General features: G+C 55.3%; 1 protein-coding gene across 3 annotated transcripts in view; it reads right to left on the reverse strand.

The window, feature by feature from the left end:
- Window positions 1-20,246, reverse strand: part of ANK1 (ankyrin 1) — a 98,222-nt gene that overhangs the window by 1,251 nt on the left and 76,725 nt on the right. The window contains exons 38-42 of one of the 3 annotated variants that reach the window (XM_068532256.1): window positions 14,341-14,899; window positions 11,117-11,375; window positions 7,040-7,123; window positions 5,944-6,084; window positions 5,575-5,712 (exon numbers count right to left, since the gene is read on the reverse strand). In XM_068532256.1, the coding sequence (XP_068388357.1) occupies window positions 5,611-5,712; window positions 5,944-6,084; window positions 7,040-7,123; window positions 11,117-11,375; window positions 14,341-14,899 (1,145 nt within the window). In that variant the 3' untranslated portion in view covers window positions 5,575-5,610. Of the gene's footprint in view, window positions 1-5,574; window positions 5,713-5,943; window positions 6,085-7,039; window positions 7,124-7,719; window positions 7,939-11,116; window positions 11,376-14,340; window positions 14,900-20,246 lie in introns of those variants that run through there. The other 2 variants (XM_068532254.1, XM_068532255.1) reach the window with 2 other exon arrangements.

Below are 20,246 nucleotides of genomic sequence, written 5' to 3' on the forward strand. Positions count from 1 at the left end.
TGGTTTGGTTCAGCCAACATGCATTGATGTCTCCTGTGTGCCAGCCTGGGGACCCGGGGACGGAGCAGACATGGCCTCGGGAGCTCATGGCCTCAAGGGACCTCAGCGCCTCTTCGGCTCTGGTCCACACCCCTTACTGTCGGGGCCTCGGGCTCCTCTCCCCATGCCCTTTGGATGGACAACCTCTCTTGGGGCAAAGAGATCTTTGAAAAACAGATGGCTTCTCCCCAGGGGCCTATGTATGTTAGGCTGGAAGACAGCAGCTCTGCCAGAGTGAAGTTCAACTCTGCAGCCTGGGAATCACAGCGACACGGGGCTCCTGCCACCCCGTGGGGCCTGCTCTTCCAGCCTGGGGGGACAACTCCATCTCCAAGACCAGCCACCCAGGGTTCTGTCTGCAGGGACTTAACATTAAGAGGAGCTGACAGTCTCCTGGGTGGGGTGGGAAGTGACACAGAAAGGTGGAAACTCACTTGAGGCACAGCTGTCCCCGGACAGGGAGCTTGTCGTGGCTGCTACAGGTGCCGGGGCTGGGGAGGAGGCTGGAGGTGATCAAGGGGAACTCAACCCTGAGTGGTTCCCCAGGGATGGAGGGTGGGGCTAAGCTCCTCCCCAGAGCGAAAGGCCAGGCCTTCTACTGCCATGGCCTGGGCGAGCTGTTGCCCTGGAGGGGACTCTCCCATCACTGCCAGCCAAGCCTCCTCCTCCAAGTCCAAACCCGCACGCCCGCCACTGCCTGCCTTTGTCCTCGGCTCCCCCGTCAGGGACACCATCCGGTCTCCACTTGGCTGAGGTTCTGCCCACCACGCTTCAGACCTCTCCTCCACAAGGCCTTCCTGAAGACTTCAGCTTCCCCTTATCTGTCCTCTCCTGTTGCTGCCTTGCATGCAGAGTAATCTCAGAGTGCAGTTAAGAGTATGAACTCTGAAGCCCGTCTGCCTGTGTTCATATCCTGTCTCTGCCAATTTCCTGCCGTGTGGCCTCGGTCAAATTACTTACACTCTCTGGGACTCAGTTTCCTCTGCTGTAAGACGAGGGCAGTAGCAGGATGTACCTCGTTTGACTGTTGTGATGTTGGAGAGCTAACGACCTAGGAAGCGCTCAGGACACTGAGCGGTATTGGATTCCGCCGTGCTTGGGCTCCAGAAATGCCCTGTCCTGTCTGTCCTCTCTCGTCTGCTTACTTCCCTGGCTAGAGTATAAACACTCTGAGGGCACGAGCAAAGCCCTTACCCTTCCTACCAGTCCCAGAGCGCCTACCCCAGCGCTAAATAAGCACGCCTCACATAGGAGATGTTATGAAAGCTTGAGCCTGGGGAAGACAGGCTACCATCTCCCTCCCACTCTTCTGCCCGGACACAGAGCAGAGGAGAAAGTTCAAGGCTGAGAGATCATTCTAGCGTAACCGTTCTTCCCATCTCTGGGTGAGCTGAGGCTCCAGGAGGCGCAGGGACGGTCCCGGCGGGAGCATCGGGGCAGCAGCAGGGGTGGGAATACAGTGCGTGTCTATTAGACTCTAATAGAGCCGCAATCTCCAGCTGCGTCCAGTACTCTGCCACCGCCCTGGGTGCCCCTGGACACGGTCTCACCCTATAAACGCTTAGAAAAGAGCCTCCTGCCGCTTCTAGTGGCTGTGCCGGTCGGGCTTTTTCCCTTGTGTCATCTCTCTGTGCTGTGCCACCTGCCCCCTCCCCCACCAGCGTCTGCGGCTTTCGCCTCTCTCCTCTCTCCTGCAGCCCCAGACTCTGATACACCTGCCGGGGCTGGCGAGTGAGGGTGGACTGTCGCTTAAAAGAGCAAAGTAAAACACGACCCCTGGCCTCCTTGCCTCCTCCTATTGAGATTACTAATAGACTAATTTTCAAGTTTACTAAAATACTCTATTTAGTCAGAGCCAACACAGGTCTTGCAACCACAGTGCCTAAATGGAAAGTGTCTCTTAAAAAGCGAAACAAGAAAACAACAAGAGCCGTCTCATGGCTGGTGCCACCCAGCGCCCGGCCGGGTGCCTCTAATCCAAGGACACAGGCTGCCTGCTGCCCGCTGTCCTCTGGCAGCACTGACACCCTGGTTCTTGGACCTACGTACTTGGGCACAGAGCAAAACCCACCAGCTGCTACTGTCTGCTGCACACCATCAGGCTTGACTCCACAGCTATTTTCTAACTGCTTAAGTACAACCAGAAAGCACCCCTCACCCACACGCCGGGTCTCCTGCAAAATCCTTCCCAAGGTTGGGCGTGACCGCAGGGGAATCGGAACAGGCGGCTAGGATCGGGGTGTTCGGCCCTTTGGGGCGTTCCAGGGCTTTGAACACTGTCGCCATCACTCATCTCTGCTCACCCTTTAGGTGTAAATTCTACAACTGTGCCACGGCACCTCCGGGAGGTTTGGGAAGGAAAACCAGAATTGGTCCTGATAACCCACTCTTCGATCTGCATCAAAATCACTCGAGCTTGCGGCCAAATCCTGAGTTCCAGAATTGTCATTCGGTAGGTGTGGGTCAGGGGCCAGGAGTCTGCATCCTAACCAGACTCTCGGGTGACTGTGATGTGGATGGCACTTTGAGAACTGGTGGATTAGGACTTGACAATTCAGAAAGCCTCTCACGAACAGAAACCCATCGATCGCCGTACAAAGGGAATATCGGCGTTATTGCCATTTTACAGCTGGGGCGCCTGAGGCTTGGAGAGGTCAACTGACCCGCCCCGGGTCACGCTACACGTAAGACCTGCAACTGGTTGAGCGCCAGAATACACCGTTCTCCTTACTCCTCACAGCCAACCTCACAGTTACCCTGGTTATTTTCAAGCCTTTTTACACCAGGGTGACACACAGAGGGACTAATTTCATCTTCCCTCGAGGAGAGGGAAGCTTAGGGAGTGAAACAACATGTAAGGTAACCTGGAACCTGGAGGAGCCAGGCCTGGATCCTGGGCCCCAACCCACTTTCACTATCTCTGAAACAGTCAATTCCCCTTGTTCGCAGGAGGCATGTTCTCTCAAGTCGCCAGGAGCCCTGAATTAACCAATACTGGGACCACTGCTCCCGAGGAAAGTACAGTGCAGGGTTCCTGCCAGCCTCTGGTCACAACAGTTTTGTCAACCAATGAACACACAACCTTGTGTGTCTCTCTTTAAAGACAACATATTTCATGTACAATTGACCCTTGAACAATGTGGGTTTGAATTGCACGGGTCCACTTATACATTGGTTTTTCCCAATAAATACAGTATCTGCATTTTCATTTTACAGATCTTTAAATGAACTAAGTGTGGGGAAAAGTTTGTATTGGATTACAGATCACAACACGTAGAAATAAAAGAACTAGAGTTTGAGCCCAGGATTCTATCCAAGCTGTTTCAGCTTCCCACCCCGGGGGTGAGTCATTCATCAATTCCTTCGCTTTTGAGGCAGAGAGAGCAGTGCTGGGATTTACAACTGCCTGGGGGTTGGCGCCCCTAACCCCCGAGTTGTTCAAGGGTCAACTGTATACTGTTGCTTTAGTAACACTGAACTCATGTCCAACAGAGCTATAACTCGTGCCTGAACGAAGCTCCTCTAAACACGGACTTCCCATGCACGGCCCATCACAGCCCTGCTGCTCTTAGGAACACTAGACAGCAGGGCCATTTCAAACAGCGAAATCACCAACAAACAGCACAAAAATGCAAAAAAAAAAACACCCCGTGACACTGAATAGACCGCAAAAAGGGCAATTGTTCAGAGTGTGAACTGAAACGGGGACAGAGAGAAGGGCTCCTTGTTTGACCTCAGCCGGGAACAGGCACGCAGGGCATTCGGTGCTTCACCACTGGGTGCGCGGCCCTGAAAGGCCACGGGCGGGAAGTGCTGGGGGTGCTGCGTTTGGGGTTACAATAAACTGTAGCTAGTAGGCGAATTCGCACGTTTGCAGTCATTCGGAATCCGTCAACGCTGGGGACCGTGCATGCTTGCGAGTGGCAGGCAGTACGTATGGAGGACCAGAGAGCCCTCAGCGGTCTTTGTCTTGCTCAAAGGGTAGAGCATGGCAGGCTGTCCCCGGGGCTGTCCCTCCCGAACGCTGGCTTCTGCACCACTGTCCCCACTGCACGCTCCCCTGGCCTCTTCCTGGCGGAGGCCCTGGCCCTGTGCTGCAGCCTGGCTGCCCTGCTCCGCGTCCCTGACACCCACGCCCGGTGGTCTGGAGCCACATTCCCTGGGGGGGGGAGGGGGTTCAGCCACTTTGCAGATCACCTACAGAAACATTTTTTGAAAAATGTCTAGGCTCCTCCCTTCCCCTCGCCTGGCTTCTGGGCTGCCTCTCTCCTGTTCAGGAACATCAGCAGAACCTGAGCCAAACAGAAGCTGGAATTTAAAGCTTCTGTCTCTGCCCTAAGAAAAATAAGGCCCAAGAGTGTACTTTTCCTTCCACTCTCTGGATTTTCGAATTACTTGCACCTTTGGACTATTTCCAGGACTGATCACAGCTGATGTCCTAAACCAGCAGCGCGGCGGACCCCTGGCAGTGCGGGGGTTAACACTGTGACCTCCTTAAGCTGCTGAGAAGTCAGGTCTAATTTTATCCTATAACTGGACCGGCCAGACCTTTTTCTTTTGCCCAAGTGCTGAGGGAAGCCCCGAGTCAGCACTTCTGGGGGCTCGGGAGGCGGCGGCCCTGCTTTTTGCCGAATGCGGAAGGGGAGCCTGCTGGCCGCGGGCCCAGAGCCAGGCCCTGGGGGTGTAGGTGACAACAACCCGGTGCCAGCGGGAGCTGGGGCCACGTGCTTCCTGCTTCCGGCCGACTCCCACCCCGACGCGCCCGGTACTGAGCTGGCCCGAGCTGGGCACAGCGAAGGGCCTCGGGGCAGCTCAGTACAGGACCCCTCAGGGAGGACGGAGGTCCGAGCTGGCCCCGAAGCCCCCAGCACTGCTCAGCCCGCTGGAGAGCCTTTGCCGCGTCTTCTCGGCCTCCCTCCCTCCCTCACTGCACATCATGCCCCTGCCCCCCAGCCATCAGTGCTCCCACAGCCTCCTGTTAACTTCGCCTCTTCCTAGAAAGCAAGGGCGTGACATGCTTCAGGAAATACCAAGGAGGATGGGAGCCTTGGGTTCAAGGTTCAAGGCACAGCTGGGCTCCAGGCCTCTCCCTGTCCAGCTCTTCCTGGCCACGTGCACGGAAACAGCACAGCCTAGCAGACCCCACTGCACCCTCCAGGGCCCCGCCCCTCCTCCTCCAGAGCCCCTTGCTGGGCTTCCAGGATAACGTTCCTACTGAGATGTACCGAGTGCTTCGCACTCATGGAAGAACTTTTTCAAATCTGTATGTTTGCGCTTGCCGAGGAGCAGGTCAGCAGACGCTGCTGTTTTCTCTCGGAGGCAATGGAGCTCAGAGGCGCCGTTAGCAGGTGGGAGTCTGTGCTTGGAGCCCACAGCAGCGCCTGGTCCTCCCGTGTCATGCTGGGCAGCAGGGAGGGGCTGGGAGGGGAGGGAGTTCCAGGAGGAGGCGGGTAGGGGTGCGCAAGTCCGCAGCCTCTCGGCGGGGCGTCGTGGGGGACCAGGCCATGCAGAGAAGATGGAGAACGACGGCATTACCTCCAAAGAGGCCATTCCACAGGGAGGGGCTCGAGATCACTGTTTCCCCCTTTTGAGGCTGGCCCGCTTCACTATCTGAGCCCCCTTCCTGCCCTCTATCAGGTCCGGCTGCAGGCTACTGTACCCTCTCAGCTCCACCTGGAGACAGCAGTGCAGACACAAGGCAGGACAGATCACACACGGAGATGGCAAGAGAACACAGGCGCCCCTACGGAGGTGGTGGGAACAGTGCCACCAGGGGCAGGAGGCTCGAGGGGGAGCAGAGAGGTGAGAGGTGAATCCCAAGGGGGCTGGTGCAGAGGGCAGCAGAAGTCACGGGCCGGCCCCTCGGAAGAGCGAGGGCCTGGGAGGCTGCAGCTCGGGCAGTACCTTGGCGTGAGTCATAAAGTAATCAATATCGGCCTCCATCTCACTAGGGTCCTCCAGGGGCCCCTCAGAAATCACCTCCTCGTGCTCCTGGGTGTCATCGGCTCCGGATGGGTCGATGTGGAGGACAACTTTGCGAATGACCTGCAGCAGAGAGGGAGGGGAGAAGGGGCTGGGGAAGCCGGCCAGACAGAGCTTGGAAAGAGCAGGTCGCGGAACGAGGCAGGGGGTCAGAAGCAGCCTTTGTCCCCAGGTGCCCTTCCCTGAGCGGCCAAGATCAGGGACGGCCTCTCACCCCTCATCGGGTGGGGAGGTCGCACTGGGCAGCCTCAGAGGGGCTGGAATTTGCGGGGGGTTCTTAGCAAGGCTCATGGATGATCGGGGTCTCACCACCACCCCCCCGCCCACTCTCCGACTTCTATCTCTAGCCCAGGGCGGTCCATCCTGCCTCCTGGTGTGCTGGAAGTTTACGGCCTCTGTCTTCCCCTTATGACTGTGAGCCCCTGAAGGGCAGGGCGTTCCTGTCCCTTGGGTCCACCTGTTCCCTATTCACGCATCCAAATATTCCAAGGACAGTCTGCTCTGCACCAACCGTGTGCGAGCAGTGGGAGGTGAGAACGCAAACAAGCACGAAGCTCCCCGTGCAGGAGGGAAGACGGGGTCCTGCTCTGACCTAGCATGAGCCCCGGAGCAACACAGGTCTGCCTTCTGCCTACACCTAGCACCGTGCCCAGCACCTGTTAGGCAGAATCACGTCTCCTGGTGTAAACCTACTGCCAACCCCATGCATTCCCACGTCCTTTTATCTCAGGAGGCCCACAGGGAACCCCGTACTGCTGTCGTACAGCTGTTTTCAGGGCCAGGCATCACAGGACTAGGTTTGGGGTGTTCCACGGGGCCCGGTCCTTCTGGAACCCAGTAGGAGGAGCTGAATTCAGGCTGAATCAGGCCAAGTGGCTGTAAGGAATGTCACGTCTGGACTGCGGCAGGTGCCTACCCCTCTGTTAGGGCAGCAGCCAGAAGCTGGGGGTGAGTCCACCGCCTTCTCAAGCTTCTAGCCCGCCTGCCTCTGCCCAGCTCCGGGGGACTCCGCACCCACCTTCTTGGTGACGACGTTGCCCTGCTCATCTGTGAAATGCTCCTCTGTCACCTGCTCCCCTGGAATATCCTGAAGCTCATCCCCCTGGAATTAGAGGAAGGGAGAAAACTCGAGATTGATAAGCGGGCATTTGGGAATAAGGACAGAGGATGAAGAAATAAAGTAGCGCCAGCAGTAGCCACAGTCCCACGAGTCCCCACCCTGGCAGGAAACTGCAACTCGGCCGCCAAACCGGGCTCTGCGTGAGGCGCACCCCGGGGGGTCCTGGGCCCGAGGACTGGAGGGAGCCCTGGGCTCCCAGGAGCGCTGCCACAGCAGCGGGGGTGGGCAAAACAGGGGCGATTATGCGGGCTTTACGGAGAGGGAGGGAGGCCCCCCGATTTCTACTGCAACGGCACTTGACAGGGAAGAACCCCCGCCCCAGATGCCTTCGCCCCGAGGGTGACTTGCTGCCTCACTGAGCTGGCTGGGGACAGAAGCAGGAGGGGGCCGGCTTCCCAAGTCCCAGAGCCGAGCCTTCTCTGCCGTGTCGGGGAGTCGGGGGTGGGCCGGGCAGTGAGTGCCGCCCAGCTCTGGCCCCGCACGTTCCACCCGAGGCCCGCCTGGCCTTCTCTTCCAGCAGGCGTCCTACACATCCCAGCACGGCGCCCGCAGCCCCGGCCTGCCCCCTCCTGGGTTACCTTCAGGAGGACCCGGCGCCGGACCACCCTGGTGGAGATGGTCTCGTCGTTGTCGCTCAGGCCCTCGTTCTCCCCCAGCTCCTTGTCCAGCTCCTGATGGATGTGCTTCAGCACAAAGCACAGGGAGCCCCGGATGATGTGCATCACGTTCTGGCAGCTGACCAGGAAGAAGCCCAGCAGCACCAGGGTGACCAGGAGCTGGGTGATGAAGGCCCACATCCTCACCTCCTCACCAGTCTGGCCCTCCAGGGCCTGCGCAGCCAGGGGGCCACCAGGCGGGGGTCCAGCCTCTCATTCTCCTCTGGGACTCCGGAGGCCCCCTGGGACGCCCTCCATTTTCTCCCCGTGAGGGAGGCTGCGGGGCCCCTAGTGGAACTGCCGCCAGAGTGCCCTCCTGCTGCGAGCCCAGCTCTGCCCTCGGCCTGGGTGACGTCAGGCTCCAGTAATTTTAGCTCCCAAGCCAGCTGCCAGGCTGTCCAGCGGGGCTAGAAGGAAGCAGGCAGGTGTGCGTGTCCTGGGCGCCGGAGGCGCGTGTTAAAGTCACCGGGTGCGACACCAACCCTGAGAGCTTGCAGGGGCCGGTGGCCCTGTGACAGCTAGAGGCAGCTCTGTCCAGGAAAACTGTCCCATTCGGACTTGGGAAAGTAAGATGTCTGCAGAACGTGGCTACTTGTGTGTGTCCCTGGGCTGCTACTGCCATGATCAGAATGATGTCACCCCGCTCGCTCATGGCATGGGGCCGGCTAACACCCTGGAGGGTGCAGGGTTTGTTTCAAAAATAGCCCCGGGTGAGTGACTTGCTCAGGCCCAGCCCTGGGAGTGCAGGCGTCCAGGGAGGGCCCTGGGAGCCCGTGCAACTCCATTAGCCCCTCGGGCCTCGGTCCCCGCTTACGCGGCACAGCAACCCCAAATGCAAGCGTGTCACTGGTGTGTCTATTTAAGGCCTGTCCTTAAAGGCTCTTCCCAGGCTGGGCTGTCAACACCAGGGCAGGAACCATGCGCATTAAACTCGCCTTTGCAGAGCTGACTCTCTAATGCAGCCCAGCAGCTGCGGCTGAAAGGAATTTCCCTCTCGGGATCAGGCCGTTTCTCTCTGGGCTGCAGCCGGTGTGGCAGAAAGAACCAGGATCTGGACCCGGCACACTGACCCTGCGGCTTCCCGCTGTGGGGCTCAGGGAAGCGGGGCGCCTTCTCTGGGCCTCGGTTTCCCTGGCGGTCAAACAGGGGTGGGTTCAGGAGCTCTCCTCCCGTTCTGAGAGTGCCGGGAGGTCGCACGGTTTGTGAGCCCACCGCTAGGGGCGGTGACAGCAAACACCCCACGCAGCCCGCTGCCCAGGAGGTGCTCTGTGTGCGTTTCACACACTAACTCGGTTATGCCTGCAGCACCCCTCATCGCGTCTCTGATTTTCCCATCTCACACAAAGGAAACGGAGGCACGGAGAGGTTGATAACTTGCTATGTGAAAGAGTAAGGAAACGAGGGTCAGATTTCCAGCTGCGACCCCGGCACAATCCTACCTCATCTCCACAAGACAGCACCTGGGACACAGAAGCCACACGTGCAAGGGGGCACGAGAGCCCTGGGTCTGAGCCCAGCCTAGGAGTTCAAGGTCAGATGCTGCCCACCGGGGCCGCAGAGAGGGACTGGCTGCCTTGCAGGTTCAGGCCCCCCATTATACCCCACTCCCCGACCCCGTGTTTTTTGAGACTCACTGGAAATACTAGCAAATAGGCACTTTGCAAACCGTCACCTTAAACAGGGCTCATCATCATCCCCTGGAGCCCCGGCAGATGATTAGGAAACAGCTCACCTACCCTCCCATCCGCCCTAGACAGGAAGGTGCCGGCTCACTGGGACTGGGGATCAGGAGGTCCCAGACTCCCTGGGCCTGACGTCGGCCTTCTGGGCCTCAGTTTCCTCATCTGTAAATGAGGCAGTTCGGCCAAATGACCTAGAGGGTTTCTCTCGCGGTCCCCCGGGGTGGTCCTGCTTCCTCTCCAGGCCTCCACTCACCAAAGCCAACTGCAGAGACGCTCCTTCCCCAGGACTCCGGCGGTGGGGCACAGACCCGGAGGGGGGCCATCTGTGATCTGGGACAAGCGCTCGATACTGGGAGCGGCAGCAGAGGGGCCCGCGGAACAGCCCCACGGCCAAGAACACACGGGGTGGCCTGGGGTTAAAAAATGGGTGCAGCCGCCCAGCCGTCGGTGGTGCGGACTCGGCAGGGACGCCTTCTAAATACTACCCTGTTTAATTCCTGGCAGCACTTGGCAGCCAGCAGCCCAGGTCATTGTGGAGCCCGCCTGGTCCTGGGGTCCTCAGAGGTGCCTTCGAGGCTCGGGCTCGGAAAGGAGCGAGGGGAGGGGAGGAGAGGGCAGCGGAGGGGAGGGAGGATGAGGAACCGATGCTGACCGAAGAGAAGAAACCAGGGAGGCGAGGAGCACATTGTTACGCACGTGTTAAAACCACACGTGCACAGAGCAGCGACGCGAACTTTACAAAAACGCGCGAATTAAAAAGACACATTCAAAAAAAAAAAAGACACATTCGTAAGATGTCTGGGATTAACGTCAAGATAACGTGGGGGGACCCCTCGGGGGTGGGGGGGCGATGAAACCAGGGGGGCCGCCAGCAGGCAGTGGCAGCGCCTGGGCGCTGGGTGTGCGCAAAGGTGACAGACTGTTCTGTCTGGTTTGGTATCTATTTGCAATTTTTCATAATAAAACTGTTTCCAAAACCACATTAAAATGATGTCTATGGGAATGGGGAGTGAAGATAAAAGCAAATAAATAAAATAAATAAGTAGGGAGGACTGAAGGGAGGCCGGGAGGGCGGAGGGTGCAGGCAGCCGGAGCCTGTGCTGGGATTGCGCCCTCGGTCCCAGCCTGTTCCACCCGGGGAGCCCACCCGCACAGGCAAGGAGTCCCCAGTGAACCCTGGCGACAATCGTTTCTCTACCTCGTTTACACGAGGGAACCCGGGGCGGGGAGAGTGGCTGGTCCTCGGCCCTACAGACACGGTGGGACCCGAGTTAGCCTGGCCTCCAGGTCTCTGGTGCTAAGCCCTTCTTCCTAAACCACAACGGAAAAAGAAAGCAAACAAAACTATGGCTTTGGCGCCAGCCCTGCAAAGCCGACCTCTGACCCTGTGACGTTGGGCATCTGGAGGGCAGTGGAGGGGAGGTGCCTGGAAGTCTCTGGAGCTCCATCAAGCTGAGCCCCTCCCCTCCCTCTCAGGGATCAAGGAGGCAGACATGTGGAAAGAGAAAAAGAGAAGCCACTGCCACAATTTTTAAAGCCGGAAAACATGCCCGGCTAGGGGCCTGAGCAAGTGAGCAGCTGCCCCAGGCCCGGCCCTCTGGCTGGAGCATTAGTGGCGGCTCCCCGGGGGCTCTCACCTTTACCTGGCGGGAGAAGGTGCTGACAGCCTCCTGCATCCACTCCCTGGGGTCCTGTGGTCTCCGGTCCCTGTCAGCCTCGGGCTGCTCCGTGTGTGTGCGCTCCGGTGCAGAGCCCAGGACCTCTTCGTGCTCCCAAGACCTGCTGATGGTTCTCTGGAAGGAGTGTGGGCCTTGCACGGCCTCCTCCCCCAAGGAGCCTCGTGTGGCCTCTTGCAGATAGGAGACGATGGAGCCTTCCGCATCCCAGTCCTGCAGTCTGGGGCCCAGGAAGAGACCGAGGACACCAGTCACCCCCAGTCTCCGCTCTCAGAGACCCTCCCCCTCCAGAGCCCTGGCCCATCCAGGAAGGATCCTGTACTGCCCACTGGAGGTTGGGAGAGCGTGAGCTATCGCACAGCGACTGCCCTGTCCAGAGGGGCCCGCATGGGCCATCCTTGCTGTCCCGGTGGAGAGGGCCACGGACACCAGTGGCGCCGGGCCCCGCCCTGTGAATGGACGGCTCCACGCTCTGCGCTCCCGAGGCACGTGGCTCACGGTCCAGTCATCGGGGTCCCAACACCCGTCATCCCACCCACCACCCTCCAGCCCCTCAGGTCACTCCCACCGCACGGTCCTCACGCCTGGGCTCAGCTGGCAAAATGATCACCCCTCCCCCTTGAAGCAGGCTCTTCCACGGCCTCCGGGACACATTTGCCTGCTTTTCCCTCCCTCTCTGGCCGTTCCTTCTCAGCATCCTTTGCGAGATCCTCCTAATTTCCCTGGCTTCTGACCCTGGAAGGTCCCAGACTCAGTTCTTCTCTGTCTACACCCACGTTCTCCGCAAGCTCATTCAACCCGTGGCCTTAATCCCAGATGTGAGTCCCCAGCAACTCTTCCTTGAACTGCAGGTGTGCGTGTCCAACTGCCTCCTCGACGTCTGTCCTTGGGGTTTCTGATGGGCATCGCATGGGCAGCCCGGCCAAGTCCACACTTAGGGTCTTCTCCCCGGACCTGTTCCAGCCGTCCTCCCACTGCAGTAGATGGCAACCTCGTCCCTCCAGGTGTCAGGTCAAGGACACGCGTGTTGTCTTGGACGTCCCTCTTTCTCTCACACTCTGCATCTTATTTGCCAGGAAACCTTTTTGGTTCAACTTTCAAAAACACACCCTGAACACGACCACTCCTGGTCACCAAACTGCCACCATCTTGGTCCACGTCACCATCGACTCTTGCTTCCAGCTCATCTTCCTGCCTCTACCCTTGGCTGTGGCCGGCCGTGGCCAGATCACATCGCTCCTCTGCTCAAAACCCTCCAGTGGTTCTCCATCCCACCCAGGAAATGCCAATCTTTCCAGGACCCCAAGGCCTGACATGTCCGGCCCCATCACTTCCGTGACCTCATCTCCCGTGATCACCCTGCTCTAGGCACAGGCACCTTCTCGCCGCCCCTCAAATGTGCGGGTCGCACTCTGCTCCGAGGCCTCTGCCCTGGCTGGGCCTTCTGCTGGCTCCGCTCAGGCGTTCACATCATTCATCACCTGAATTCCTTTATGTCTTTCCTGAGAGTCACTCTCAGGTGTCCCTGCCTGCCCCGTCTATGATTTCAACCACCCCCTTCCCTGCTTTATTCTTCTGTTTAGCACTTAGCATTAATTAGCATCTCTCTTTTAATTACTTTTAATTCCATTTACTTTATCTGCTTTTATTGTCAGTTTCCCCACTAGAACATAAACGTCTTGCAGGTAGAGACTATCTGCTTTGCTCAATGCCACACCCAGGCTCCGAGGCACTTCATGCAGGGGCCTGGCACACAGTAGGCATTCAATACACACTGTTGAGTGAGTGAATGAAATTCATCTGTCCCCACGGGAGGGCTGACCCAGGTCACAGAGCCATCCTGTAACGTTCCGAGGCCTGGCCCCCAGGCCTCTGGTCCCTGTCTAGGGACCCTGCTGTCACAGTGGTGCAGTGGGCGGCACACAGGGGCATCCAATCAGTGCTTGTTGAGTGAACGGCACTCGCCAGTGGTTGGAAGGTCGGATTTCACTTTGAATCCTCACAGCTCAGTGTGCCCAATTTTCCTGACGCATCGAAGGATTCGTTTGGGACACTAAATGAATCCTTGCTGTCTTGTCTCCTAAGCGACTTTGTTTTCCCTCCTGCTGGGGGATGCGGGCTACACTGCGTGGAGCCTGGGGAAGGGCCGTCTGCCCGGGCTTCTGGGAGGAGGATGCGGGTGGGAAGAGGAAATGAGAATAGATTTCCCACGGCCTGGCCGGATCTGAGCTCCCTGGGTGGCCACAGCCTTCTGGGAGCACAGGAACTATCTCCTTGCTTTAGGGAAATTCAGGCAGCAAAGTAACACGGAAGAAAGGGCCTTTGCCACTCCCTTCCTGTGCCAGCCCCAGAGGCCAAGGCCATACCTGTCACTGTCTGTCTCTCTCGCTCCACGCCCCCCTCTGCAGTCAGCCCAGCGCTGGAGTGTGGCCCATGTCCACTGCATGTACGTGGCCTGGGGACTCTGTGTCCCAGAGGGGCATCAGGCCATCTGCCTGCACTGCCAACGGGCATCCTGCTGCTGGACCTGTCATCACAGGCCTTCTCATCGCAGGAAGTGTGGTAAGGCGCTACCCAGGAGAATAACCATCTTCAACAGCTGAAGCTCTGTCCTGCCCCTGATAAGCCTGCCGGCCTCACTCCTTCAAAAGGGTGTAAGTAGAAAGGGCAGCCTTATCAGCTCTGTCACACGCAGGCTGTGTGACTGCACACATAGCTTCCCTGGGCCCTGGTGCCTCTAGGTTTCCAAATATGGTTTGATTTCAGCAATCAACACACAACAGCGACGGGGGCCCAGAGCACCCAGCTCAGCTGTACTTCAGGGACGTGGCTTCTTCCAGCCTTACAATCTCTCTCCCAAGGATGCTCTCCCCTCTCCCAACACCCTCAGCCTCTCTCCTGCTGGTTGAAAGATGGGGTTGGCGAGGTGGGGGGCGGGGTGTGGTTCTGGGGGAGGGACTGGCCTTTGCAGACAGCTCCACTCTCACAAGACAGAGGCCTGAGCACAGGCTGGGTGGCTTCAGAGGCGAGCTGGCGCCTTACTGAATTTATTTGCTCCAGTGTGTTTAGAACACAGGGTCGGGGGACAGCGGCGTCCGAGTTCCCTCTGGACTCGCTGCCAGGCACAGTATCCCCCGGAAGCCCAGGACGGTGAAAGGCATCCCGCACGGCGGCCCAGCCCTTACCTGTCCTGGCTGGAGTCCATCACCCGACTCACGGTGTGGGATTCTGTGATGTGGGCTTGTACCCTCTGCTGGCCTGAAACAAGAGACACTTCATTCCCTGAGCCCTGCCCTGCACCTGTCGAGTCCTCCTGCCTCTCATGACCTGGCAGCTTCTCTTCTGACCTCTGACCTTCCTCCTGGTCAAGCAAATCGATAAGGCCATTTGTGGCATCTGAATCCACTGTGTCGTCCTCCACGAGGTCCAGAGAGCCCAGCGTGGGGCCCTGGGGTCCCTCGGAGAGCGCCCCCTCCAGCTTCCACTCGTGGCCAGCGGCGTCCGAGTCCTCGGCCTTGCTGCACTCCAGAGAGGAGTCCTCAGCAGTGACCAACGAGGGCGTGAGGCCCGCGGACCACACCTGCATGTCAGACATCTCCAGCATGGCGTCATGCTCCGTGCCCGCCAAGGGGATGGCGTCTAGGACGGCCACCTCGTTCCAGTACTGGTCTGCGCGCAGCGGAGAGGGGAGCGCATAGTGCAGGGAGGCGGGGGACAGCAGCTCGTCCTGCAGCGAGGAGTAACCTGGATGGGCAGACAGAGGGCGACATGCTCCAGCTGCGACCTTCCATCACTCGCGCTCACGTGCAGGTCACGCGCGCACAGGCACGGCCACTGACGCGCATGCGCATTCCGGCGGTGCGGGCCTTCCCAAGCCTTGTGGCTTCTGCCCAGGCACCCGGGCAAGAGAACAAGGCTCTGGGGGCTGAGGAAGAGGGGGCAGCCAGGGGTGAGGGCGGGGAGGGGGCTCATTTGCTGGACGCAAAGAGAAGAGGTTGGAATGCTTTCTCTTCCAGTCCAGAGCGGGGATCAAGACGTCTTGATCCAGAGGCTGGAGCTCGAGCCGTCCGCAATCAGGTGAAAGCCCCGCTGCTCAGCGGCCGCGCGGAAGGCAGGACTGCTCTCGCTTTGCACCAGCGTCCCTTGGGCACAGCCCCTGGGGGCTCTGTTAGGAATGCACCTCCAAGGGAGGGGGCAGCCCCGGAGCCAGGGTCGGTGACTGAGCCCTGGGGGGGATTGGCGAGCACACCGAGCACCCACAGACCTCGGCGCGGTGGTCCAACGGGAAACCGCTAGGTTTGGGATGAAGTCACTTATCCGCAAGCGGTGTATGTGTTCCAGGAACCGTGAATGAGCCAAAGTGGCACAAGGGAGGGTCCTCAGGGCTCACAGCAGGAGGCCAGGTCAGAGGGCGCACGAGGTCCCAGGCACAATGCTGTTTCCTCAGAACTCTGCCTGCCGATCCGGCCAGGTCAGCTGTGACCCGGGGGAAGGGAGCCAGCGGGCCCAGGCCCCTACTGCGCAGCCGTGTGGTCAGCAAAGCCTGTTCCCAAGCCTGTTCCCTGGGGACTGGCTCGGACACAAAGTCCCTGATAGTCTCCTGGTTGGGTCTGGTGTGCAGACCAGGATGCTGAGGGGGCAGCAGGTTTAAGTGTGGGATCAGTGTGCATGTTATGGACGGGGTTCCCTTGGGTGGTGTCTCTGCTCTCCTCCAGCTTGTGGGGGGGGGCGGTCCCTGCAGCAGGGGAAGAGGGCCTCTGCCTCCCCTTCGGAGCAGGTGCCAGTCTGAGCGGGGCCTAGAAGGCAAGATTCTCCACTTGGCCCAGCCTGTCTGGGGACCCGGGAGCAGGTGTGTGCCCACAATCTCTGAAGATCCAGCAGAGCCAAAGGGGACCCTGGGCATGGGTGGGGCTGCCCCTGCAGGGTCTCCAGGGACCTTCCTGCCACGTCCCGAGAGGCCCCTAACCCAGTGTCCGCAATCTTCATCCTGCCATTCAGCCCTCACTGCTCCCCACCCCTGCGTCCGGCTTAACCTCTCTCCTGGCTAGACGGGCCCTCCTCACTCCCAGCTGGGCCTCAGCTCCTGTCCTCCAGCTTCTCTGCTTCTCACAGAACTCAGCTGTCCTCCTTCACTCACTTCTTCAACCAGAAAATATTAACTGAGGTCTGCTTCCATGCCAGGTACCATACATGCTAAAGGGTTGGGGATTATAAACACACACAGACACACACACACACACAGACACACACACACACACACACACGACAGTTTCTCTTTGTCCTCTTTCTTTCATGACGTTTTCCCAACGACTCCAGCTCCCCTTGGACTCCCCCATCTTTGAGCCCGTCCTGGTTCGCATGACTCTCAACTCCAAGGACAGGGAACCTGTCTACGCTGTCCCGGTGCAGAGCTTTCAGATGTGAGGCGGACACAGGAGCCAGAACCGATGACCTAGCCCATATGCAGTGAAACCGAAATTGCCAGCGACTACAGGTGTTCAAGGTGCCGGCAACCAGGCCACGTGCTTGACATTCATTCTCCCTTGTAATCCTTCCAGAGAGTTTTCCTCCTGACTGATCTCTACAAGTCTACGTGGTTCCGGATTCCAAAATTAGGAGAACGAGAAACAGACCATGGCGGGGGGACGGGGGGGGTGTTGGCTGGGGGGTAGGGCTGTGCAGTGACAGGGACCAAGGGACCCCTCCAGCTCTGGCCAAACTAGGAGGGACAAAGAGGAGGAGGGTGGTGGGGGAAATGGGTGGGTCAGATCTTCCCACGACAGTAACACCAAGTCACTGCACGTGAAACTGTGACCTAACTCGGAAACCAGGGCAAAGGCCTTCCAACCCTCTACAGAAATCTCTCCAGATATCTGCGAGCAGAACATTTAATAATCACATAATTTTTTTTCTTCTTGAAAGCATTATTCTATTATTACCATTACTAATTGAGCTCTCTTTCATATGAAGTATATCCAACATGTTATTTTTAATTGTCACGACAACATTATTCCTACTTTATAGATTAGGAAACTAGAGATTTAGCAACTTCCTTAAGGAACACAGTGAGAGTGGTCCTTTCACTAGATTTTGCCATTAATATATTTTAAAGATAGCTTCATGGAGGTATAGTTGGCATACAATGAATCCACATATTTAAAGTAGATAATCTGATCATTTCTGATACAGGGAAACACCCATGAAACCATCACCACAGTGAAGAGAAGGGCCATTCATCATCCCTGAAAGGTTTCCTCAGGATTCTTTGTAACCCTTCATTCTGCCACCCCACTCCCAGGTAACCACTAATCTGCTTTCTGTCACCATACATTAGTTGCATTTGCCAGAATTTTATATAAATGGAACTATACAGTGTGGAATAATTTTTGTCTGTTTTTTTTTTTTTTTTACTCAGCCTAATTTCATCCATGTTGTTGCATATATTGATAATTCATCCATTGTTATTGCTGAATGTCTAGATCACACTGTAGGTATATGTTTAACTTTTTAAGAAACAACCAAAGTTTTTTCCAAAGTGATTGTCCCATTTACATCCCCACGAGCAGCGCATGGGCTCCCAGTTCCTCCACATCCTCCTCAACACTTGGTATGTTTTTCGTTTTTTTTTTGTTTTTTTTTCTAGCTCTTCTTATAGATGTGTAGCGTTATCTACTTATAGTTTTAATTTGTATTTCTCTGATGACTAATGATGCTGAGCATCTTTTTGTGTGCTTATTTGCTATTTATCTATCTTCTGGGTTAAGTTCAAATCTTTTGCTCACTCTAAAACTTGGGTTGTTTTCTTATTATTGAGTTTTGAGAGCTCTTTATGTATTGTGGATACAAGTCCTATATCAGATGATTATTTGCCAATACTTTCTCCCTATCAGTAGCTTGTTCTTTTTTTTCTTCATTTTTTTAAACAGTGCATTTTAAAGTGCAGAAGTTTTAAATTTTGATGAAGTCCAACTTATCCATTTGTTCTTTTATGGATTGTACTTTTGGTGTTGCACCTAAGAAATATCTGCCTTATCCAAGATCTCTAAGGTTTTCTCTTATGTTTAACCAATAATTTTTATAGTCACAGGTTTTACATTTAATCTATGATCCATTTTGAGGTAATTTTTGTATGTGATGTAAGGTGTGAATCCCAGTTCATTTCTGCATATGAATATCCAAGTGTTCCAGCACCCATGTTGTAAAGATTATGCACTGAATTGCCTTTGCACCTTTGCTGAAGATCAGTTGTTCCTATACGTGTGGTTTTATTATTTCTGGATTCTATTGTGTTCCACTGACTTATCTGTCTTTATGGCAATACCACACCATAGTGATCACTGTAGCTTTGCAATAAGTTTTGAAGTCAGTGTAAGTCCTCCAACTTTCTTCTTTTTCAAAGCTGTTTTGGATGTTCTAGGTCTTTTCCATATGAATTTTAGAACTACTTTGTCACTTTCCACAGAAAAGACTACTGGGATTTTGACTGGGGTTGCATCAAATATATAGATTGTTTCAGGGAGAACTGACAAAGTATCGAGTCTTCTGACCCATGAACAGGGGTGTATCTCTACATTTATTTAGGTCTTTTTAAATTCCTCTGGGCAACGTTTTGTAGTTTTCAATGTGTGTCTTTCACATCTTTTATCAGATTCAGCTCCAAGTGTTTCAATTTTTTTCAATGCTATCATAAAGGGTATTCTTTTTTCAATTTCAATTTCCACTTGTTCATTCCTAGTATATAGAATTCAGTTGATTTTTTTTATGTAGTGAAATTGTATCCTGCAACCTTACCAAACTCATTTGTTAGATTCCATTGGATTTTTATCTATATCATGTTGTCTGTGAACAAAGACAGTTTACTTCTTCCTCTCCAATCTGGCTGCCTTTTATTTCTCTTACTTGCCTTATTGTACCGGCAGCACCTTTAGGACAAGGTTGAACAGAAGCCGGGGGAGCAGACATCACTGGCTTGTTACTGCACTTAGAGGGAAAGCACTCAGTCTTTCACCATTAAGTGTAATGCTAGCTTCAGGTCTTTTCTCCAGTTTGGGGGACAGCAATTTGCCCCAAGTCCTCACTTCTCTTACAGACCCTGGAAGAGTTACTGATTTTCCAAACCGTGTAGCTTTTCACTTGTTGTTAGCATGGAGTGGTGACATCCAAGCTCCTTACATGCAGAACCAGATGCTGACTTATTTTAGAATATTCAACCATTTTGCATTCCTTGGATAAACCCCACTTGGTCATGATGCACTATCCTTTTATATAGTGTTGGATTTGATTTGCTAAAATTTAGTTTAGATTTTTTTTGCATAAATGTTCATGAAGGATATTGGTCTGTAGTTTTCCTGTAATGGCTTTCTTTTTTTTGACCAAAAATGTAATGCTGGCCTCATAGAATGAGTTGGGAAGCATTATGTCCTTTACAATTTTCTTAATGAGTTATTTCTTCCTTAAATGTCTGGTAGCATTCACCACTTAAGTCCTCTAAGCTTGGAGTTTTCTTGGTGGGAATATTGGTTTTTTAAAAAATTTATTGAAGTATAGTTGATTTACAATGTAGTGTTAATTTCTACTGTACAGCAAAGCGATTCAGTTATACATAAATATACATTCTTTTTCATAGTTTTTTTCTATCATGGTTTATCACAGGATATTGAATATAGTTCCCTGTGCTATACAGTAGGACCTTGTTGTTTATCCATTCTATACATAATAGTTTGCATCTACTAATCCCAGCCTCCCATCCACCCTTCCCCCACCCTCCCTCCCCCTTGGCAACCACAAGTTTGTTCTCTATGTCTGTGAATCTGTTTGTTTCATAGATACGTACATTTGTGTCATATTTTAGATTCCACATATAAGTCATATCATATGGTATTTGTCTTTCTCTTTCTTTTTTTAATAAATTTATTTAGTTATTTATTTATTGGCTGCATTGGGTCTTCGTTGCTGTGCGCGGGCTTTCTCTAGTTGCGGTCAGCGGGGGCTACTCTCCGTTGCCGTGCGCGGGCTTCTCATTGCAGTGGCTTCTCTTGTTGCAGAGCACGGGCTCTAGGCGCCTGGGCTTCAGTAGTTGTGGTGCGCGGGC

This window comes from Eschrichtius robustus, chromosome 21 (genome assembly GCF_028021215.1).
Source record: "Eschrichtius robustus isolate mEscRob2 chromosome 21, mEscRob2.pri, whole genome shotgun sequence".
Taxonomy (NCBI): domain Eukaryota; kingdom Metazoa; phylum Chordata; class Mammalia; order Artiodactyla; family Eschrichtiidae; genus Eschrichtius; species Eschrichtius robustus.